Source organism: Musca vetustissima, unplaced genomic scaffold (assembly GCF_032173495.1).
Source record: "Musca vetustissima isolate MV318-11 ecotype Yass unplaced genomic scaffold, APGP_CSIRO_Mvet_v1 utg2004, whole genome shotgun sequence".
Classification (NCBI taxonomy): Eukaryota; Metazoa; Arthropoda; class Insecta; order Diptera; family Muscidae; genus Musca; species Musca vetustissima.
The window spans coordinates 80,393-99,444 of record NW_026876008.1 but is presented as its reverse complement, the minus strand read 5'-3'; the positions used below and the strand labels follow the sequence as shown (position 1 = coordinate 99,444).

Here is a 19,052-nt window from a genome sequence, read left to right as displayed (position 1 = left end):
ACTGAAATGAGTCTAGAATGATGTGTGTCAAGTTTAGTAAAAATCGGTTCAGATATATATATATATATTGGTCTTATATGATGTAAATGGAGTACCAAAGCCCCTATTTTTTTTCAAATCGCACGAAATCAGCTCGATTCGAAATTTTCGAATCAGCTCGATTCGAAATTTTGCACAAAGTGAGACTAGAATGACGTTATAGCGTTTTACTGTAATTTGTGCAGATGCAGACATAGCTTCCATAAATATTTTTGACCGACTTCCAAATATTCAAAGCGTGTCTGATTGGGATTAAATGTTAAACAGTGCAGCATAAAAAATAGCGTGTGTCGAGTTTGCTTTAAATCGATTTACATAATTTTAGCATAGGTTGCAGATTGACATGTCACTTATAGATAAAGATCACATATTTATGTTCGTTCAATTTCATGTCAATGTTCCTTCGAAAAAGCGACGCATTTCAGGATACATCAGTTTAATACACCCAAAGTGGTGAGGGGTATCATATAGTCGGCCCAGTCAGTGAAACGCAATAATGAGAAATCATGGGAATTGATATTACTGTATGCGTTTCGCAAATCGGGATATATTCCCCAAATTATATCAAGATGATCTATACGTTGTACCACACTATAATTAATTCATGCCTCAATTAATTGTATTATGAATATATATTAAATTATCTTTACCATCCTCAGTTACCACAAAATATATTTTTTTCTAATGGTACACCACGGACGGAATGTGCAACTAAAACAAATATGCAAAAAAAAGAAAAATAAAAAAAATTAAAAATTGCCATGCCATTGTAAGATCGACCTGAGGCTAACCAAAAATTCATCTTCGTTTATTCCATTGTAACCTTAATTATGGTTAGCCATGGGCAGGGTAGCGTTTAAAATAAACAAAGCCTCCATCAAAGCTACAACAACAGCAACAATGTAACCACTAGCCACTCGTTTGTTGATAAGCCTATTTTGCCAAATAAACATTGCCACGGCGGTTATTGCAGGACAGTTTACAAGGCAAACATAATTATGGCAGACACGATGCGGTAAATATAATTGTTTCCTTGGAATAATTATATCTTAGATTAAAGGGCAATAGACTGACGGAAACAATTACAACATTTAAGAATTAATTTAATAATAATAATAGTAAAAAAGTCGTTAAATTTGGCCAGGCTAAACTTTTTTATATTTCACAACTTTTTTATATTTCACAATTTTGTTTATATTTCACAAAAAATATATTCACCACACTGAGGTGCAGGGTGTTATGTCTTTGTGCATATTTTTGTGACAGGCAAAACGAATCGAGATCGATCAATGATTCCCTTTGAAAATATGCATAGAATCACTTTCTGAGTCGATATATGAATTTCCGCGAAGTACGGGTCGCATTATTAGCAAATTTGGATAAAATTTGGCACAGGTCACTTATTTGACGAAGGACGGACCCAAAGACGAAACCTATTGAAATTGGAGAAAATCAGTTTAGAATTAGATATAGCCCCCATATATATTTTCATCCGATTTTATGTAAATGGAGCACCATACTGCCAATATTGGTCCGATTGACACAAAACATTGCGCAGCGTACTGAATTAGATCCAGATTGATCTACGTGTTTGAATTTCACGCATTTCGCTGCTTTGAAATTGCTTAGACAAGGTGGTTATCAACACCAAATCGGCCGAGACCATATTTTTTCGATTATCACAGCAATATATGTCGCATTGCTTAAAAGGAGTTTGCGAGGTGATTGAGCGAATCATTTGTCCCAAGCACATACATTTTGAGGTAACCGCGGAAAAGGAAATTGAAACAAAAATATCCTTTTTCTATACGTGTGGAATTCCTTCGATGATTGGGGCAGTAAATGGCACCCATATACAAATGATTCGACCATACTTAGAGATGGTATTTACCGGGTAAATACCAAAGTGGTGGGTAAATACCCAATTGCGGGTATTTATTTGGGTATTTATTATATTGAATCGGTAATAGAACATCATACACCCTATTTCCGGGTTTCTGTTATCAAATCGATTTAGAAGGGATAGTTTTACGATACTTTAAAGACGTGGGTAAATACTTGGGTAATTACCCGAGTATTTCCCCAAAAATTGGGTATAAACTCATTAACTGCCGAACCATTTGACATAGGCGGCCAAAATTTTGCTTACATGTTTTCAATGTCAAAGCAAATATAGAAATCCCAAATGGGGTCCCTGGGTCCAAGTTTTGATATAGCCCCCATATACGACCATTTTACGACCAAATTAGCTGTAATTTGGCACATAGAGTTCTCTTTGGGTACCAAATATCCAAAAATTGGGTATAAACTCATTAACTGCCAAACCACTTGACATAGGCGGCCAAAATTTGGCTCAGATGGTTTTCATATCAATGGAAATACTGGTATGGGAAATGGGATCTCTGGGTCCCAGATTTGATATAGCCCCCATATAACCGTACCTCCCGATTTAAGGTATTTTTTGTCTATGAAACACATTTTACTACCAAATTGGCTGTAATTTGGCACAGAGAGTTCTATTTGGGTACCAAAAGTCCATGCACAAAATTATGTATGTAGGTCCACGTTTACTGGTAGCCCCCATAAAAAAATAGGGGTACCTATTTTGAGTATTTACCCAAAAATACTGTATACACTCATTAACTGCCGAACCACTTGACATAGGCAGCCAAAATTTGGCTCAGATGGTTTTTAGATCAATACAGATAATGGTGCGGGAAATGGGGTCCCTGGGTCCAAGTTTTGAAATATAACCATACCTCCCGATTTGAGGTATTTTTTGTCTATTAGAAACATTTGATTGGCTGGAATTTGGCTCAGAGAGTTCTCTATGAGTACCAATTGTCTACGCTGGTCCACGTTTTCTGTCCTATATAACGGTCCTGATTTTGGGTATTTATATATATTTATGAACTCTTTAAATGCCGAACCACTTGACGTGTGTTTTGAAGAGTCCATTTCCCATACAGGAAATAATGTTGATATTTGAACCATTTGTCTTTCGCATGAATATTTTGTGGAAATAGAGGTCTCACAATGTCAAATTATAACCAATTTGATCGCAAAATGTGTCTAATGGACAAAAAGTACCTTTAATCGGGAGATACGGTTATATGGGAGCTATATCACAACTTTGACCCAGGAACCACAGATTCCACTTCAATGTTTGCTTTGACATTAGAAACATGGAAGCAAAATGTTGGCCGCCTATATCAAGTGGTTTGCCAGTAAATACTCAAAATACAAAATACATTTTTGCATGGATATTTGGTACCCAAAGAGAACTCTCTATGCCAAATTACAACTAATTTGGTAGTAAAATGTGTCTAATACACAAAAAATAACTTAAATTGGGACATACGTCTATATCAAAACTATCAAAACTTGGACCCAGGGACCCCATTTCCCGCACCATTACTTGTATTGATATAAAAACCATCTGAGCCAAATTTTGGCCGCCTATGTCAAGTGGTTTGCCAGTTAATGAGTTTATACCCAATTTTAAAGTAAATACTGAAAATAGGGGAACCTTTGTATGGGGGCTACCAGTAAAAGTGGACCTACATAAATAATTTTTTGCATGGACATTTGATACCCAAAGAGAACACTCTGTGCCGAATTACAACCAATGTGGTTGTAAAGTGTGTCTAATAGACAAAATATACCTTAAATCGGGAGATACGGTTATATGGGGGCTATATCAAAACTTGGACCCAGGGACCGATTTTGGATTTCTATAATTGCTTAGACATTAAAAAACATGTAAGCAAAATTTTGGCCACATATGTCAAGTGGTTCGGCAGTTAATGAGTTGACACCCAATTTTTGGGTAAATACTCTGGTATTTACCCACGTCTTTAAAGTATCGTAAAACTATCCATTCTAAATCCATTTGATAACAGAAACCCGGAAATAGGGTGTACGATGTTGGATTACCGATTCAATATAGTAAATATCCACAAATGGGTATTTACCCAATTTACCGGGTATTTACCCTTTGGGAATTTACCCACTGTCCATCTCTAACCATAGTGGAACAAACATCTATACTTTAACAGAAAATTAAAGCACAGTATGAAAGCTATGGTGGTATGAGAGTTTTTATGTATGAATGGGGCTTATTATAAATTATTTTCATTTTTTTTCCAACGCAAAGCAAAAAATTAAAAGAAAGTTTCGAAAAAGGAGAGAATGGATATTGGCTGATTGCTGATAAACTTTAAGCAAGTTTCAATGATTTTTCCATACAGAAACGCGGCGGAGAACTAGCCCCAGAGTAGTTTTAATAACAAATTTTGCAAATAACAAATTTTGCATTATTGAAAGAGTGTGTGGTGTTTTGAAAGACAGATTTCGGTGCAGCTTGAGAGTTGCATTACGCACCCTTTTTGCCAAATCGCTGTGTTGCAACATAAAATCTACAAAAGTTTGGAACTGACAATGCTGAATTAGAGAGTACCAATTACTCGATCCGATACAATTTTTGTTACGCATCGCAATACAGAGTAAATGCACATAACTTTTATCGGAACTTTTTTATTTCGTCGTTATAAACACTATAAATGTTTTTTAAACCATATTCCTTACCAAATTCCCAGCCACATTAAATATGCCGAATTTTTCCCACCTTTAATTCTAAATTTTACAACCTATTTTTATTATATTTAGTTTCATCCTGAATGTTATTTCTATACCATTTAAAAAAAAAAATCCTAAACTTGTATTTAAAAAAAATATTAGATATTGGTATTCAATTACAGTGATGTTAAGCTCTTTGACTCAAGGGGACCCCCCCCATATATATATGTTCAATGTTACAAACCTTAACAAGCATTGGTATTCATTTACCAGCCCATTTAAAATCTTAAAAAAATAAACAATCGAGAATGGGGGGGTTCCCTTAAAAAAAGAAAAAACCCCTTACGAAATTTCATACCATCATCACAATCCGAACATATTACATAGAAACTCAATTATTGCAAATTTTATATACAAATGCAACAATTACAACATTCAATGCTACCCTCCATCAACTTCAATTTTATTCCAATAATGTGTCAACATTTGATGTGAAACCCAAAAAAAATAACAACCCAATTGCCACAGTTATTTACACAAAAAAAATGAAAAACATTTTCTGGTTTTTCTTAATTGTATTTTCATTTGTTATATGCGTTTACAATTTCAACAATACTAACGTACGTTCCGACCACACCACCCAAAGCACCAAATGCCACAAGTAATAAATTTTTGGTTAATCTTATCTTCCATGGACCATAACCCGTCGTGTACTGGACGCAAATCTGCAACAAGGCTGGGAATATTAAACCCAAAATCGACAAACAAAACGAGCCGACCAGTGACAGGAACAACGATAAATCCGGTATGGCAACAGCAAAACAAACTGCAATGAATAAAAAAAGAATAGAAACAAAATAAAAATGTTTTTTGTCTCATTCGCTTTATAACAAAATTGAATTATTGGCTGTTCGGTTTTGGGTATATCACTTAAATTATATGCAAATAAAATCAGTAAGGAAAGGACCATGGTCGAACGGAGGGGAACTGCACCGAATATTATAGATAGTAATAAATCGATTCATTTAAATATAATTTCGTAGTTTTTCAAATGAATTAATCCGCACCAGCAAGGAAAGGACCATAGTCGGAAGGGGGAGGACATGAAATCAGACGAAATTGTGTTTGGGAGCTATATATAAATAAATATGTTTAAAACAAAATTTACACGCGTCATTCAAAACGCCATTCTTACGCTTTTTTTTTGGTTTCTAAGATGGTGGCTATACAACGATGTTATACCATTTGATAAATTTCGAAATAATCAATGTCACTGATGTTGCCAAGTTTTGAAATCACGATAGTGATCAAATTATTTGAGCGTAGTATTTTTATAGACAAAATGTAGCTTACTGCTACTACTCTTCCACAAAGGAATATATTGGTTCAAGTTTTGTATACACCCCATATTACCGTACCACCGTATTTTTTCGTTGTTCGCTTTTTTTTTCGGACCATTTTTAATTGTATTAATATGGAGGGTGAAAGAAGTTTTTACGTAATATTTTCTATATAGAACCATGTATAGGTACCACTTCTGTTTAGGTATTGCCGTGGTTCTAGACGCATATTGCAATCGAAGTTGCTGTAATTTGGTAATCCGGGATCTTAAAGGATATAAAACATCTTCGCCCGAAATTTTCGATAAAGGTCCACACAGAAAAAACATTTAATGAATATTTTCATTATTTCATTTATAGGTAATTTTTTCCATATTCCGCATGTACCTCGCAAGTAAAAATTCTTATAATAAGAGGCTAACATATTTTCCAAAAAATTAAACATTTAATTATTATTACAACGATTTTCCTACTTCGTTCAACTTTAGCACTATTTACTCTAATCTCTCTCATTTCGACAAAAAATGGCTCCCAAAGAAAAAACACCATTCATTGTTTTGTCGCGTTTTGTTTTTGGTATCGTTCTCCCTCCTCTCTTCTTACTTGGCGTTTCTAATTTTTGCAATCGTTTGGTTGATTACAACAACCGCCGACTTTCCACTGACTCAATTATGACTAGTTTTTCATTACATTGTTTCTTGCATACACTCATACCGACCTCTGCATTGGTGTTACAAAATTCGCATATATATTTTCCAAATTATTTCGAGTGATGAAACTAACAACAAGCCCAAGCGAATGCTTATTATTGTATATGATTGACGTAGAACATGAACCAGAAGTAAATAAAATCAACATAGAAAAAAACAAAGATTTTCTGTGCAACCCGCCACCACCACCAAACACACTTCAGAGTTATTTTTGTCACTATCTCGGACAAGAAAATGGTAATTAAAGTTTTATGAATTGTATTCATGACATGCAGAAATCCCGACATTGACAACACTTTTTTAACACTATCCATATAATATCCGTATTATTAAACCCTTTACCACTCTATGGTGCAGGGTATTATGTCTTCGCTCATATGTTTGTAACAAACAAAAGGAATCGAGATAGACCCATGAATACTTTTAAGAATATACAAAGAATCACTTTCTGAGTCGATTTATACATGTCCTTCCGGTCGTCCGTCTGTCTGTCCATGTTAAATTTTAAACAAATTGCTGGTCGCATTTGATGAAATTTGGCACAGATCATTTATTTGCCCCAAGGACGAACCCTATTGTCTATAACACCATTTTACCTCTATTACAACAACACATGACTTGTGCGATCATCAATACAAACAAACAACCATCTATGTTTACTCATTCCACCATTGTAACTTCAGTGCATTTTGCACTGTAGAGTGAGTGAATAATTCTCATTCACTCAATAAAGCCATATGGATAAGTGTTCCACTTTTCATCACTAAAGGGGTCGAGAACCAGAGTTAGCGAACCGTACAAGTGAAGTCGACGTGTGGCAGCTGGCGGTGGACAGCTCACCGCCAGCTACATGCTTATAGCCAGCAATTTTAAATGCAAAAAGTCGGTTAGTCGAAAGTCGATTTACTTATCCCTAGCCAGCAACACGCTCGTAGATCGCTCATAGCCAGCTTTACGCCCGCAGCCAGCTTCCCACATCCAACTCGCTCCCGCGTTCAGCTCGCTCCTGCACACTGCCTGCTCCTACATATAACCGTTCCAGTTTTCAACACGCTCCAGTACCTAACTCGCTCCTGTACTCTACCCGCTCTTACATATAACCGTTCCTGTTTTCAACACGCTCCAGCACCTAACTTGCTCCCATACTCTACCCGCTCCTACATATAACCGTTCGCTCCAGCATCTCCGCCCCCACTACAAAGCTGCAAAGGCCAACGGTCGAGAGTAATTATTGTTAAACCATATACAAATAACCACCTGAATTTACACACATTATCCATTGTCTCAACATCCCAGTATTGTAATAAAAGATACAGTCATCTACAACTCGTGTTATTATTTAAGGTTTGTGGGTCCTTGAATTGACCCTGGCAACGGTTGAGCTTACCTCAGCCCTAGATAAAACCACTCGTTATAAAATTTGTGAAAATCGGTTCAGATTTAGATATAGCTTCCATACATATTTTCGTCAGATTTTTACCAAATGGTTCACTAAAGAATTCAATTTTGTCTCATTGCACACAAACGAATCTAAATCTACCCAAATGACATCGAATTTGACATAGGTTACCGAGAACATGTGTTTAGATTGATGTACCAAAGATGAGCCCATTGTACGAAATTTAAGCGAATTCGATTAAAAAGCACGCTCAAGAACCCTAAAAATACCGAAAATTGGGAATACCTTATGGGAGCTACCAGAAAAAGTGGACCGATATTTATAATTTTTGGTGAAGACATTTGATAACCAATAAGAACCAATTGTACCAAATTTCAGCGAATTCGCTTGAATAGCACTTCAAGAACCCAAAAATTAGGGAAGGGGTACCCTTATATGCCTATGCGTGGGCCGATAAAGCTAATCTTCGAACTTAACCACCCTGCAGACAAAATACAACGATATGCAAAATTTTGGCGATCTATCTCAATATACCCTCCACCATAGTAAAGTACAAATGTAACCGGCCATTGGTCGTACGGCTATGTCGTCCACTTGTAGTCCACTATGTAGTCCACTTTCATGTCAATGGTCCTTAAGAAATACGAGGTATGTTGGGATGCATCTCTTGAACATAGACAAAGTTGTCAGACTTTACTAATTCCCTTACTGATTTTTTTCTGTGCATGCTTTGGCCTCCATACAAAAGTCAGGACCAACTTTAGGTATTTGGTCATATTTTCCCACGGAAGTGGCTGCAATTCTTGAAGGGAGAAAATATTTTTGCAATTGCGATTGAGGTCAATGTATTGTATCCATATAAATATTCGGTCCAATTTTGGGCATTTTTTAGGTTTTAGCAGCATTTTCCAACATAACGTGCTGAAATTTGCCAAATTTATCTTTGGGTATTTAATGGTCCAGGGTTCCTTTTCCAACCGAAGTGAAAACATAGTCGGTCATTGGTGAAGTTTCAACCAATGAATCTTATCTAAAAAAATTTTCAAATATTTCCACTTACATGTTAATATCACAACCATTGCTCGAATCAATAGTTCATAGAGTGCATGTTTCGTGGTGTCCTTCACACGTTTCGATAGATATTTATTCCAAATAATATCAGCTGTTACATAGCCCTGCAGGGCATACGATATCCAGGTAGTAATGGCAAATAGAATTTTAGTTACTTGTGCTAAACTGAAAAGAAAGGTACAAATTTTAAATTATTTCAATTGGATATGTGTTAAAATGCACATGTATTTGTTGCAGTTTTGCAGATAACTTATATAATTTTATTATGCCCCCTATGTAAACTTTTAAAATTCACATACACGTGTCTTCTATTCTCTATCAGATTTTTTTTTTTGAATTTCCAGATAATAATTATGCCAATTATTAAACTAAATTGTTAAAAAATATATATTTAAGACTCTGCCACTTAAATTTATTTCATAGAATTTTATAATTTGAAATACATTTTTATTTTTTTAAAACAAAATGCCTTCAATTCATAACTTCGACCTTATTCAATTATCATCCCAACCACCCCAAATTGCAACAAATACTTACATTTTTTCCTGTGGTATATTTAATGTTACACTGCCCATAGCATCATCTCCGTATCGCCAATAGCCAAAAAATCCCAATGTAATATACAGCGAGAGGACAATGAGCATTCCCATATTCATGATGCCAAACGGTTTCAAATAGGCTTTGGGTGTGGCCATATTCTCTTCGATGGCCAGTATCTGTAAATAGAGAGTGGAGGATAAGGCAAAGTAAAATGTAAAAACGTAACAAATAATATTTTCTAGAAACAGCAGAATTCTAGCAAATCAAACAAACGACAGTTCAAGGAAACCAACAGACAAAGGCATAAATTGTTTCAGGCTAATTAATTGTGACTGCCAGTGCCAAAACGCCATAAAGCGGAATGGACAAAATTTAATATTGTCCTTTTGTAAATGTTTTCATAATAATCTTAATTGTTTTGTGGTTTTGGATTTAATGCGATGGTTTGCCATTTAATATCCTTGCAGTGTCATTGAAACTCATACTCCCCAACCAAACCCACACACCCGCACCCACACAATTAACATACCACACCAACAGCTTCCAAGGCAAAGAGCACAGTACCAAAGAATATGGGTAATTTGGATAGAGCTTCAACTGCTTTACGCTCCGACAACGGTGGCAGCTCATCAAAAATATAATAGAGAATTACACCGAAACCTTAAAAATGAAATTTTTCTTAATAATTATATTTGGTGATGTTGAGGAAAATTACTTACCCACTAATAACAAAAGATTGGCAAATGACGAAAACGGTGCCAGAAGTTTTAAATTGCGAATACTGAATATCAAGAATAGCGGAACCAATACAAAACACATATGAATTCGCAAATCCAAAACAATTAAATGTTCATCGACAATTTGTTTTATACTTTCGGCAATGAAGACAACATAAACGCAACAGATACCGAAATGATAAAATGCCAGAAAACCATCGACAAAGGGTCTGGAAAAACGAAAAAAAACAAATTGAATATCATGTAATTTTCTACACAAGTACCAAATTTTTATAGAATGTTCTTTCTATCGAAAATGGAGATCTGCTTAATGGTTTGACGTTTAAATTTTTTTTAACAATAAGGTGAGGAACTTAAAGTAATAGGGGTAGGATGGGCCCATGGACTATAAGATAACTCACACCACTTACAGTATATAAAAATAGTGTTGGATTTAAATAAAACAGCATTCTATGCGGCAATCGGACTTATGTATATGCAAAATTTCTCATTTTGTCATAGCTTCCTTCATAGTTCCGTTCAATTTTTTTTATTTATTTATTTATTTTTTTTTTTTTTTTTTTTGTATTTTGAAGCCACATTTTCCCACTAAAGTAGCTATAATTTGACATTCCCATTTAGGTCTATGTTTCGACATTTCCGTCATATATAGGTCCGGGTTCTTGAATATTGAAAACCATTTTTGTAGACTGTTTTCGATATAGGTCCATGTTTTGACATTTACCCCATTTATATTAAATCGGACGAAAATATATTTATGGGAGCTATATCTAAATCTGATTCGATTTTCAGGAAACTAAACACGTATTATTCTACGATAAATTCAGTTCGCTATGCCAAATTTCGTGGAAATCGAAAGATATATAGGGACTTGGGTGCACCATTTACATTAAATCGGACGAAAATATATATGGGAGCTATATCTTAATCTGAATCAATGTTTAAGAAACTTAACGCACATTATTCTAGACTTAAGTCAGTACGTTATTCCAAATTTCGTGAAAATCGAAAGATATATAGGGACTTTGGTATAGCATTTACCTTAAATCGGGCGAAGATGAATGTGGGAGCTATTTCTAAATCGGAACCGATTTTTTTCCAAACTAAACTCACATCACTCTAGACTTAATTTAGTATGTTATGCCAAATTTCGAGCAAATCGAAAGATATATCGAGACTTCTTTAAACCATTTACATAAAATTGGACGAAAATATGTATAGGAGTTATATCTAAATCTGAACCGATTTTTACGAAACTTAGCATACATTATTCTAACCGCAGTTCAGTACGCTATGAATAGGGGCCTTGGTACACTATTCACATAAAATCGGACACAAATATATATAGGAGCTATATTTAAATCTAGACCGATTTTCACGAATCTTAGAACACCCTATACAAAATGTCGTGCAAATCGGAAGAATTATAGTGACTTTGGTGCCCTATCTACATAAAAACGCACGAAATTATATATGGGAGCTATATCTAACTCTAGACCGATTTTTCCCAATTTCAATTGGGTTCGTCCTTGGGTCAAATAAATGAACTGAGCTTAATTTTATCCAATTCGGATCAAAAAGGCGACATGTACTCTGTTTACAATTTACCGTGGACAGGTGGACAATCGGACGGACATGCATACATCGACTCAGAAAATAATTCTATGCTTATTCTCAAAAGGAACCACTTTAAAAATGTTTAAATCATCTCTTTTATATACCCAAATGAGGTGAAGGTTATCCTATAGTCGTCCTCGTTCAACCTTGGCCCTTCCCTTACTATTTTATATTAAATATTGAAATAAATTAATAAACAATATCTTACGTTGCTATCGGTATTATGCATTTGAAAATTGGTGGTCCCTCTCTGAATCCCATTGTCATGGCTTCGGAAAAAGTTAAATATGCCACACGTTTACGTTTGCATAGTTCGTACATGGAATTAATCTGTTAATCAAGAAAACAAAAGCACAAAAAACAATCTGTTAATTATATTATTATTGCATATTCAAAACTTTACGATTACTCACCAAAATGTGTAAACAATGAACTGCCAGGAAGCCAACAATAGCCGTCAGAACAAAACCGTTAACATAACCGGCATTGGCAAATGCACTCGGCATGGCCAGTACACCCGTACCTATGCTGGCCTTAAGAAAATGGGCAAATGTTTGCCAATTTCTAGAAAAGGGAACAAAATAAATTTCTCACACACAATTACAAACTTACCAAACTTGTATACTTACGTAGTGGGATTTTTAACATTACGATGTTCATGTGGATCGTAATCATCATTCACTTCGCTACACGATGCACTCTTATCCACCTGTCGCAGTGAAAGATCCAATGTTGAATCGACAATATTTTGTTGCGATTCGGTTCTAAACCAGAAAAGAAAGGAGATAAAAGCAAAATAAAACAAGTAATTTGTTTATGAGGTCTTATCAGAAATTAACGATTATTTTATGGGTTCTTAATTTATGACATGATTGTAAATCACATATCGTGAATTTGGTTTTGGGACAAATATTCGCTTCACTTATTTAATTTTTATGGTGACGATGATGATGATGATGAGCGAATGAGTGAGTGGCATGGCAATAACCGCAAATAATTATTTAATTAGAAATTTTGCCAACGCGTGAAATACTACGGTGGCCAGTTTTATAATTTGATATTGAAATTAAAAACAAACATCATAATTAAATAATTAGCCTGATATATAATATTTTACAAACAAATCGACATGCATACACACTGGCATACGTCATTTGTTTGAAGCCGCAGGGTGTTAAATGAAAATGTAATTAGCCTTGAGAAACACGAGTGTGGGAAGGATTAAAGACAGGCTGCACCACGTACAGTGGCAAGCAAAAGTGTACTGTAAAACATGGCGGGGAACGTTTGTTGGTTTGGGTATGTTCCACTTAGTGGAACTGTGGTTCACTCGTTTAGATAAAAGGTATATTAAAGAAGGAAGATTACCTAAATATTCTTCAAACCAATTAGCCACAAAATTGAGAGAAAAGTGCATATCTCGAGGAGGAGTTATCGAAAATTTATGGACGTTTTTAATGAGAAGACTGACAGTGTAAGATAAGAGGTTTAGATAAGAGGTATATTAAGGGAATCACCCAACACCCAAAATTTCAAGTGAAAATCTCAAGAACTCTTGAAGATATAGCCGATTTATTGTGTCAGCATCAAGTGACGGCAAGAGTGATTCTCAAACTTTAAACGAATTTTTCTCGAAACAGTGTCTTACGAATGGTGGGCACGATAACTCAAAAACTAATAATCCAATCGGTTCCGGAGTGTATAGGTCTTATATGAACTAGGATAAAGGCAATCGGTGAAATTATTTTCTTCCTTTTTAAATCTTCACATATATATGTGCAAAGTTACAAACCTTAACAAGCATTGGTATTCATTTCCCAGCGCGTTCCCTTAAGCGCGTTTTAAACCGAATTCGCTGAAATTTGGTAGAATGGGTTATTATTTGATACCAAATGGGTTCTTATTGGATACCAAATATATTAAAATAGTTAGCTGATTAGTTCCGTGTGTAGAGGTTGTCCCCATATAGGCGTATTCTACCATAGTATAGGGGATAGTCGTTACTCGAAATAGTCAGTTTTACCCTACAAATTATGGAATTCTAAGACTATTTAACCATCGGTTGTAATCATTCCGCTTTCTAAGGAAATCGTGATAAAAAAAAATCGAATGATAAAATATATAGGCGTCTCCCCCATATAATTATACCTCCCGAAGGAAAGAATTGAGACACAAAACAAAAATATTGGGTTCGTAATTGACATATGTCGGTCATTAATTAGGCATATACCTCGTATAATTATAACCCCAAATATTCGCTAATTCCTACACACTATGTAATTTAACATTGTAATCTAAATTGCAGTAGTTTGAGGATTGTATATACTACCATGCGTTCTTAGTATCAGTGCACGCTTTTGGGGGTTTTCATTAAAAATTGCGAAATGGATTACACAAACCGGTTTTGTATAATTATCGGTATAGGTTAATTTTTGGTATATTCCCTATATTTTCATTTCAAGTATCTGTCAGTATACCTATGGTGGATGGTATCCATAGTTCGGCCCGGCGGAACTTAACGTATTTGGCCGACTATATGATACCCTTTACCACTGTGGGTATATTCTATATATGTATCCTAACAGACGTTGCATTTTTGAATGAACATTGACATGAAGTTGAACGAACTTAAATATGTGACTAACATCAATCCCTACACATGTCATTCTGCAACTTATGCTAAATTTTGTAAATAGATTTAAAGCAAACTTGACACGGTATTTGGTATGCATTGTTTAACATTTAATCTCAATCAGACACCCATTAGGAGCTATAACTAAATCTGAACCGATTTTCACCAATTTCAATAGGGTTCATCATTAATTTAAATCGAATTATAAATGCGACCTTGTAAACAAAGTAAAATTTAAGGACGGACATGCATAAATCGACTCAGAAAGTAATTCTGGTCATATTCTCAAAAGGAACTATATGCCTATCTCTTTTCCACATGCACAAAGCTATAATACCCTGTGCCACAGTGTGGTGAATGTTATAAATACCCTTTATTTTAAATATTTTCAAAAAATAATTTTTTATTCCACAATAAGGATATTGTCCCCTTTAAAGTAATTCCTCTTCGATATAATACACTCATCCAGTGGTTTTTCCCCAATCATCGAAACACTTCTGAAACACGCATTTTCGTATAGTCAACAGCTCCTCTTTTGATTTTTCTATTATCTCTTCAATCGTAGCAATGCGTTTCATTGGAACCTTCAATTTTGTGAAGACTAAAAAATCAGATCAATTTATACGGATGTTTGAAGGCGTTTTGCAACCAAAAAGCCTGTAATTTGGAATTCCAGGTTCTTTGTAAACAAAAATATATGTGTATGTTAAGACAGAGGTCCCGATTAATTTCATGCTCAAGTTCCTAGCCTAATTTTAGAACCTTAGAGTATGTAATTATAACCTCTATCATAAGGTGAAGAGTGTAACGTGACCGTCACATAGCTCCATACATTTTTCTTATAAAATACCAGTAATATTACAACAACACATGACTTGTACGATCAACAATACAACCAAACAACCATCTATGTTTACTCATTCCCCCATTTTAACTTCAGTGCGTTTTGCACTGAAGAGTGAGTAAATAATTCTCATTCACTTAATAAAGCCATATGGATAAGTGTTCCACTTTTCATCACCGAAGTTGTCGAGAACCAGAGTTAGGGAACAGTACAAGTGAAGTTGGCGTATGGCAGGTCCGCAGTCATAGTATCTCGTCAGTAGGGATACGTAGTCGAGCGCAAAAGTCGACTTTTCGATTTTTGCCTCTGACTAGAGTTGTTCTATATAGCTCAGTTAGCTGATCGCTCTTTATAGTTCAGCTTATTTGACTGAACTAGTTCGTTCTTCTAGTTCAGTAGTTCAATCGTTCGTAATTATGCTCTTTTATTCAGCTGTCGTTTTACTTCGGTTGTTCTTTTAATATTTCTTCGCTCTCCGAATCGTTCAGTTGATAGTTTGTGTGAATAAAAGCAATATTACAATTTTGTAAAGCATTATTATGGACCTATATGGCGAGGATATTAAGAAGAAAAATTTAAGAACAGTTTATGGACCTATAATGTGCGAATTTTTAAATAAATGTTTCAAAAGAGTTGATAAAGTGGTGGAATAAAAAAGGTTCCAAAGAAAATGTGGACCTAAGAGGCGTAGATTTTTAAGAAAAGTTTCAGAATAATTGAATAATTACTTGCCAACATAAATGATAGGCAACATATTTTTATTTGTGTTTGCTAAATGAAAGCGCTGTTAATATCACATGAAAAATAAACCTCGATCGGCGTCGCTTCCATTTAGACCAAAACGAACTAGGTCAGTAAAACGCTCACATTTGAACTAAAAGGAACGATTATTCCAGTTCGTTCTTTTAATGAACTAAAAAGAACGAATTTGTAAGACTTAGTTCAAACGGTGTTTTAAGTGAATCGTTCATTTGAACTAGTTCGTTCGTGAACTGTACAACTCTACCTCTGACCAAAAAGTCGATTTTTAGACTTTTCGATTTTTGCCTTTGACTAAAAAGTCGACTTTTCGATCTTTTGATTTTGTCAAAACTGTTCAAAATCGATTTTCGGCTTTTACTGACTTCTGCAAAATTGACTAAATTTTCTCATAGATCAAAAGTCGACTTCGACTTTTAGACTTTTCAATACAAAAAGTCGAAAGTCGATTTACTACTTATCCCTACTCCTGTACTCTACCCGCTCCTACATATAACCGCTCCTGTATTCAAAACGCTCCAGCATCTAACTCGTTCTGCGTTCAGCTCGCTCCTGCGCTCTGCCCGCTCCTACATATAACCGTTCCTGTATTCAACACGCCCCTGCATTCAGCTCGCTCCTGCGCTCTGCCCGCTCCTGTATTCAACACGCTCCAGCACCTAACCCGCACCTATACTCTATCCGCTCCTACATATAACCGTTCCTGTATTCGAAACGCTCCAGCATCTAACCCGTCCCTGCGTTCAGCTCGCTCCTGTGCTCTGTCCTCTCCTATTTTCAACACGCTCCAGCATCTAACACGCTTCTGCGTTCCGCCCCCACTACAAAGCTGTAAAGGCCAACGGTCGAGAGTAATTACTGTTAACCCATATACAAATAACCACCTGAATTTACACACATTATCCATTGTCTTAAGATCCGAGAATTATAATAAAAGATACAGTCATATACAACTCGTGTTATTATTTAAAGTTTGTGGGTTCTTGAATTGACCCTGGTAACGGTTGAGCTTACCTCAGCCCTAGATAAAAACCACTCGTTATAAGAGTATATTAAATTTTTCATTCAATTTTCTATCGAAATATCGGTATCGAAATATTTACCGGAGACCTCATATGCACGTCCATCTGTCTGGCTATCAGATCTGCCTATGAAAAATTATCAATATTGTATTATATTTCGTGGTAGCCCCTATATAACCGCACCTACTCCAATATTCGCTATTTTTATGGTTTTGGACATATGTTTCTTCCTAATTGGTTGCAATTTGCTATTTTGGGTGTGGTATGGTAGTAAAAATTCTCTATTATGGTTCACCATTTAAGGTAGCCCCCATATAAAACTACACCCCAAAAAACGGTATTCTCGGGAGCTTAAGTACGTGTTTGAACCAAATTGTGAGGAATTTACTTATTTGGATTCTCATTAAGTAGAAAATGTAGAACACACTGAAAACACTTTTTATACCCTCCACCATAGTATGGAGGGTATATTAATTTTGTTTTTCCGTTTGTAACGCATCGAAATAATCATTTCCGACCCTATAAAGTATATATATATTCTTGATCAGCGTAAAATTCTATGACGATCTAGCCATGTCCGTCTGTCAGTCTGTCTGTTGTAATCACTCTAGCGTCTAAACGAATTGAGATAGATCGCCAAAATTTTGCATAGAGTCGTATTTTGTCTGCAGGCAGGTCAAGTTCGAAGATGGACTTTATCGGTCCACGTTTAGGCATAGCTCCCATATAAGGGTACCCCCCATATTTTCGGTATTTTGGGGTTCTTGAGCGCGTTTTTCAACCGAATTCGCTAAAATTTTGGGTTCTTATTGGGTACTCAATGTCTCCACAAAAAATTATAAATATAGGTCCACTTTTTCTGGTAGCCCCCATATAACGGTACCTACTAATTTTCAGTATTTTGGGGATTTTTAACGCCGAATTAGCTGTAATTTAGTATTTTGAGTTCTTAAAAGGTACCAAATCTCTCCACAAAAAATTATGAATATAGGTCCATTTTTTTCGGATAGCCCCCATATAAGGGTACCCCCCCCCCCAAATGTCGGTATTTTTGGGTTCTTGAACGCGTTTTTCAGCCGATTTCGCTGAAATTTGGTACATTTTGTTCCTATTGGCTGCCAATTATCTCCACCGAAAATTATAAATATAGGTCCAATTTTTCTGGTAGCCCCCATATAAGAGTACCCCCAATTTTCGCTATTTTGAGGTTCTTGAGCACGTTTTTCAACCGAATTCGCTGAAATTTGGTATTTTGTAGTCGAATATGGTAACAAATTTCTCTACAAAAAAATTTTAATATGCACCCCCTTTTTGGGGTAGTCCACATATAACCCCTTTTTTATATTAAAATAGTTATGCAATTTGTTCCGCGTTTTGGGTTTGGTTACAACAGAGTCTTAGAACCAAACCCAAAACGCGGAACAAATTGCATAACTATATCACCTGTGGAGGATATCGAGATAAAAAACTAGAACGTAAGGTTCGATAATGAACTATATATGAACTATAACCCGTATTTAAACCTAGCTCCTGTGTGGGATGTACCAGAAGGAGTTGACTGATATTCCCCATCTTCGAATTTGAACTAAGTTTGGAAATAATAATAAAATTGGCATAGTTTGGATGAAATGTATATTTTCTGAAACGGATTTGGTCCAAAGAAACATGGGCCTTATTTACTTAGATTAAAAAACGGGACTCCACCAACATTTATATAATAAAAATAAATAATCTTTTTTAATCTAAGTAAATAATAGAAAAATG

At 35.3% G+C, this 19,052-nt stretch overlaps 1 protein-coding gene and 1 long non-coding RNA gene across 2 annotated transcripts in view; both read right to left on the bottom strand.

The window, feature by feature from the left end:
• LOC133338555 (uncharacterized) overlaps nucleotides 1-17,873 on the bottom strand; it is an 85,294-nt gene extending 67,421 nt beyond the window's left edge. The window contains exon 1 of the long non-coding RNA XR_009754633.1: nucleotides 17,716-17,873. This is a non-coding gene — a long non-coding RNA (uncharacterized LOC133338555). The remainder of the gene's footprint in view (nucleotides 1-17,715) is intronic.
• LOC133338552 (proton-coupled amino acid transporter-like protein CG1139) lies at nucleotides 5,173-13,185 on the bottom strand. Its single transcript, XM_061546722.1, has 9 exons — nucleotides 13,181-13,185; nucleotides 12,661-12,795; nucleotides 12,445-12,595; nucleotides 12,240-12,361; nucleotides 10,397-10,623; nucleotides 10,207-10,337; nucleotides 9,675-9,853; nucleotides 9,127-9,302; nucleotides 5,173-5,443 (listed from the first exon to the last, which is right to left on the bottom strand). The coding sequence occupies exons 1-9, from the start codon at nucleotides 13,183-13,185 to the stop codon at nucleotides 5,199-5,201; spliced, it is 1,371 nt and encodes a 456-aa protein (XP_061402706.1). The 3' UTR covers nucleotides 5,173-5,198.
• Nucleotides 17,874-19,052: the final 1,179 nt, after the last annotated feature.